The 6,000-nt window shown below is 43.0% G+C and overlaps 1 protein-coding gene across 1 annotated transcript in view; it reads left to right on the top strand.

Moving 5' to 3' along the window:
* Window positions 1-4,287: 4,287 nt before the first annotated feature.
* LOC132395141 (alpha-2,8-sialyltransferase 8F-like) overlaps window positions 4,288-6,000 on the top strand; it is a 150,385-nt gene continuing 148,672 nt past the window's right edge. Inside the window, exon 1 of the mRNA XM_059971441.1 lies at window positions 4,288-4,577. Within this exon, the coding sequence (XP_059827424.1) occupies window positions 4,288-4,577 (290 nt within the window). The remainder of the gene's footprint in view (window positions 4,578-6,000) is intronic.

Raw genomic sequence — 6,000 nt, 5'->3', positions numbered from 1 at the left:
CCGCAAACTTGGAGATGCTGCATTTAATTCCCTCATCTAAATCATTAATATATATTGTAAACAACTGGGGTTCCAGCACTGAGCCTTGCGGTACCCCACTAGTCACTGGCTGCCATTCTGAAAAGGTCCCATTTACTCCCACTCTTTGCTTCCTGTCTGCCAACCAATTCTCTATCCACATCAATACCATACCCCCCAATACTGTGTGCTTTAAGTTTGCACACTATTCTCCTGTGTGGGACCTTGTCAAAAGCCTTTTGAAAATCTAAATATACCACATCCACTGGCTCTCCCCTATCCACTTTACTAGTTACATCTTCAAAAAACTCTATAAGATTCATCAGACATGATTTTCCTTTCACAAATCCATGCTGACTTAGTCCGATGATTTCACCTCTTTCCAAATGTGCTGTTATCACATCTTAGACAACTGATTCTAGCATTTTCCCCACCACTGACATCAGACTAACTGGTCTATAATTCCCATTCTATAATTATCTGTGATGTATCGCGGCATGTGATGACATCACAACCGGTTTCGCTGCATCTTGTGGGTAAATACCGGTTTGGAGAAATGGGACTTCGGGGGTTGCGTGTGCAGGATCAGCGTGAAAAAGGTTCAATTTCTATGCACTAAGAAGCATCATAGAAGCAACGCTGTAAGTTCATAAGACAGTTGATATGTTGAAGTAAAAATGTTAATGCTGTTTCTGTTAAAAGAAATGACGGTTGATGAAGTTTATTTTCTTGTGTTATTGAAAGCATTGCTGGATAGTTTGTGTTGAAGTGTATTTAAAGCCGTTGATGGTGTAGGTAGATTCTGACTGTATGTTGTACTTTAATGAGGCTTTAATGTAATATAGTTTGTTGTAGTTTTACTTTTGCAAGTATTTATGATGTAAATGTGATACATTGTTTGAAGTAGCAAGTGAGAGAGACAGATTTCCTACAGGGCAGAAGCCATTTGAAAACATCAAGTTTCATCATGAGTGATTCTTATTAGAGGCAATAAATAAAACGGAGTTATAAGCGGAGTGGGCATTGTTGGATCCGCCATTGTGTGACCAGCCATGGCACAGAAGCACCAGCCAGGCCAGGGGCACAGGGGGATGAGAATCAGAGTGCCAGAGCAGTTAGTGGAGAGATTGTGGAGGCAGATGTTGGTAAGAGCTCAGACAAACTTAGGAATCAAAAGATTGAGCATGGTGCAACTAGAGTTCTGAGCTGTATATATTTCAATGCAAGAGGTATTGCAGGAAATGCAGATTTTAGTGCTGAAGTTGAAATAGCTGGTTTACAAAAAGAGGCAATGTATTGTGAGGAGAATCTGTTGATAGGGAAAAATTGCAGTCAACAAGATGAGTTGCAACATAGTTGAAAAGGGTGAATATAGGACCGGAGGTGTTATATATGTATACACAGAGTACAGGTAGTCCCCGTGTTATGAAGGTCTGACTTACGGACAACTCGTACTTATGAACGAGGAAGGAGAACACCGTCCACCATTTTAAGTCAGATCGCGACGCCGTCCACCATTTTAAGTTATTGCCGTTGACACTGTGTTGAGTGTGTAACTTTGTATTTGTCTTAAAATTTTCTTAGCAAGATTCACCCTGACACTGCACCACCCCCGTGTTCTGGTCAGCTGGTGGCGCAGTGAGACCAGCACTGGGCTTGAGACAGACTGCTCCCGTGCCGGGTTGATGTCGATCCAGTGATTCTTGTACCATCCGTGCTGGGTTGATGTTGAGCTCGCAACTTGACCTCGTAAAAAAAAACTGCCACCTCCAGTTTAAATTCCCATGCAGAATATTGTGGAGGATCAAATATAGTACCCAAACCCAGCACAGCCCCCACTTGTCCCATTGAATCTGTCTCAGTGCGATGGACTTTCAGACCCGGGGAATTCAGTGCGGTTGTCCTTAGGACCCAGCGGACCTCAGGAGGTCGCTTGGAACCCTCTGCCCGTAGTGTTTCTGTTCTGTTGATGGGAAGTGATCACGATTGAAAATAAAGTGGATATAATAAAGCGTTTGGAAAGGGTTGAAATGCCATCGGTCATTGGAAAAGCATTAGGTTACAGTCGGTCAATGATCGGAACAATTTTAAAGGATAACGGATAAAGTGAGAACAATGGAGCATGTGAAAGGCCCTGCCCCAATGAAAGCTACGATTATTACTAAGCGACGCAGTGGTTTAATTATTGGAATATATCCATTCCTTACGTGTTTTATATGCATAGAAAGGTAAAATATATATACTATGAGAAACATTTGACTAACTGACGCTAAATAATACCGGATGTACTTTTTCCGACTTACGTGCAAATCCAACTTAAAGACGGACTCAGGAACGTAACTTGTATGTAACCCGAACTGTCTGTATATGGAAGAAAGTCAATGAACTTGTAGCACAGTTGCAGATTGATGGGTGTGATCTTGTAGGCATCACTGAATCAAGGCTGAAAGAAGATTATAGTTGGAAACTTAATGTCCACGGATACACATTTTATTGAAAGGACAGGCAGGAAGGTAGAGGGGTGGCTTTGCTCTGTTGGTATGAAAGTAAGCCAGCGAATAATATAATTATAAAGAGCACACCAAAAAGATCTTCAGGTACATAAAATGTAAAAGAGAGGCAAGAGTGGATATCAGACAGCTGGAAAATAATGCTGCAGAGGTAGTAAAGGGGACAATGAAATGGCAGATGAACTGAATAAGTATTTTGTGTGAATCTTTATTATGGAAGATACTAGCAGTATGGTGCTAGTTCCAGGTGTTGGGGGTCATGAAGTGTATGAAGATACTACACACTTCATGACCCCCAACATCTGGGACTAGCGAGAAGGTTCCTGGGAAACTGAAAGGTCTGAAAGTAAGTACGTCACTTGAACCAAAGTGTGTCCACCCCAGTGTTCGCAAAGTCGTGCCTGAGGTGGTCATTGAGGCATTAGTAATGATCTTTCAAGAAACACTAGATTCTGGAATGGTTCCAGAAGACCGGAAAATTGCAAATGTCACTCCACTCTTCAAGGAGGGAGAGGGGGAGAAGAAAGGAAACTATAGGCCAGTTAATCTGACCTCAGTGGTTGGGAAGATGTTGGAGTTAATTTTTAAGAATGAGGTCTCAGGGTACTTGGAGGCACATGAGAAAATAATCCATAGTCAGCATAATTTCCACAAGGGAAGATCATGCTGGAAAAAATCATTTTTTTTCTTTGAAGAAATTACTAAGTAGGATAGACAAAAGATAATCAGTTGATGTTGTGTACTTGGATTTCCAGAAGGCCTTTTGCAAGATGTCACATATGAGGCTGCTTAACAAGCTGTGAGATTGTGGAATTACAGGAAAGATTCTAACATGGATAAAGTGTGGCTGATTGACAGGAGGCAAAGAATGGAAATAATGGGAGCCTTTTCTGGTTGGCTGCTGGTAACTAGTGGTGTTCCACAGTGGTCTGTGTTGGGACCGAGTATTTCTATGTTATCACTTAATGATTCGGATGATGGGATTGATGGCTTTGTTGCATAATTTGCAGACAATATGAAGATTAGTGAAGGGGCTGGTAGTTTTGAAGAAGTAGAAAGGCTAAAGGATGACCTGGGCAGATTAGAAAAATGGGCAAAGAAATGGCAGGTGGAATACAGAGGAAGACCAATGCAACGTTGGCATTCATTTCAAGAGGATTATAAATAAAATATGATGGTAATGGCAGGGGGGTGATCAAGGCCTTGGCCCAACAAATTTGTCTTCTTTAGACTGATGGTCAAGCTGTAGTCCTGACAGGCTCTTGAGAAGCTGTCCATGAGGCATTGCAGTTGCTCTTAAGATTGTGTTGCCAGTGCCGTGTCATCTGCAAACAATATGTCCCTGATGAGTACTTCACAAGCTGAGGTAGTTCATGAGTTTACATACCTTGGCTCCACCATCACAGACAGTACTCTCCTTAGACCCTGAGATCAACAGACAGATCGGACGAGCAGCCTCAATATTCGCCAGGCTGACAAAGAGAGTCTGGGAGAACAGAAAGCTGACGACGCACGCAAAGGTTGCAGTCTATAGGGCCAGCGTCCTCAGCATATTGTTTAAGGTACCAAGGCCTGGAGCCTCTACTCAAGACAAGAGCGGCGTCTCAACACCTTCCACCTTCACAGCCTGAGACGCATCCTGGACATCAAGTGGACTGACCGAGTCACCAACAATGAGGTCCTGGCCTGCACCTAGATACCCAGCCTCTTCACCCTGCTCCAACAACGCCATCTCCACTGGCTGTGCCACATCCACCACATGTCAGACGGCAGGATCCCAAAAGACCTGCTGTACGGGGAACTAGCCTCCAGCAAGAGAGCACAAGAGCGACCCGATCTTTCTTTCAAAGATGTCTGCAAGAGACATATGAAGGTACTGAACATGAACGTTGAGAGGTGGGACGACATCACAAGCATTCACTCTCGCTGGAGACTGGAACTACAAAGAGGCCTAAAAAGAAGAGAAGAGAAGCTGAGGCTTGCTGCTGAAGAAAAGCACACAGACTGGAAAAACAGCACCAAGACAACACCGGAGGACAGTGCCTTGAAGTACAGTCGCTGCAGCCGAGACTGTCACTCCCGTGTGGGCCTCTACAACCACAACAGATGCTGCTCTACCAACACAGACTGAAGCAAGACTTTCTTGGAGCAGATACATGGTCTTGTGAGACTAATGGATGCCACCACATGGATGTAATGTTGAAACTTTATAAAGCATTTGTGAGGCTTCACAGGGTATCGTGAGTAGATTGAGTGCCTTATGTTCAAGGGGATATGCTGAAACTGGAGAGGGTTCAAAGGATGTTCATGAAAATTATTCCAGTATTTAATGGGTTGTCATATGAAGAGTGTTTAATGACTCTGGGCCTTATTCACTAGAATTCAGAAGAAGGAAGGGGTGACTTCATTAAAGCCTATGACATGGTGAAAGACCTTGATACTGTGGATGTGGAGAGGATGTTTCCTGTGGTGGGAGAGTCCAAGAACAGAGGACACAGGCTCAGAATAGAAGGGCATTCTTTTAGAATGGACATGAGGAAGAATTCCTTTAGCCAGAGACTGGTGAATCTGTGACATACTTTACTACAGGCAGTTGTGAAGGTCAATTCTTTATGTATATTTTAGGAAGAGGTTGATAGATTTTTGATTGGTCAGTGCATGAAGGGATACAGTGTGAAGGCAGGAGATTGGGCTGAGAGGAAAATTTAATCAGCCATGATAAAGTGGCAGAGCAGACTCGATGTGCCAAAAAGCCTAATTCAGCTTCTATATCTTATGATCTTATTGACCTCCACAGTAGTAATCTCTGTATTGTTGCCTTTGGCGCATGCTAATGAGGGTAGAATAGGATCATCTGGAAGGTGAATGTATGGTTGAGAAATTGGTGCACGAGCAGGGCTTCAGATTTCTGGACGATTGGACTCTCTTTTGTCGAAGTATGACCTGTATGAAAAGGATGGGTTATGTTAGAACCTGAGCAGGACCAATATCTTTGTGAACAGGTTTGCAAGATCTGTTGGGAAGATTTAAACTAACTTGGCAGGGGTAGGGAACCGGTGTGATAGGACTGAGGATGGGGCAGCTGGTATACAGGTAGATACAGTGTCTAGTGAGACTGAGGATGGACAAGCAAATGATAGGACAGAATTGCAATCAGCAGAATGAGTTGAGGTGTATCATGAGACCAAATTAGAAAAGGGTGATAAATACAGGACAGAAGGTGCTATATGTCAATGAATGCAGTATGTAGAATAAGGTCGATGATCTTGTAGCACAGTTAGAGAATGGTAGGTATGATGCTATGAGTTACGGCTGAGAGACGATCAAAGCTGGGAGCTTAACATCTAAGGATATGTTGTATCAAAAAGACAGGCAGGTAGGCAAAGTGGTTGTGGTGGCTCTGTTGGTAAAAGATAAAATTAACTCCTTAGAAAGAGGAGACATAAGTTTAGAAGATGTAACTAATGTGGGT

Source organism: Hypanus sabinus, chromosome 6 (genome assembly GCF_030144855.1).
Source record: "Hypanus sabinus isolate sHypSab1 chromosome 6, sHypSab1.hap1, whole genome shotgun sequence".
NCBI classification, from domain to species: domain Eukaryota; kingdom Metazoa; phylum Chordata; class Chondrichthyes; order Myliobatiformes; family Dasyatidae; genus Hypanus; species Hypanus sabinus.
Note: the sequence above shows the minus strand (reverse complement) of the source record. Positions and strands in the feature narration are given on the sequence as shown.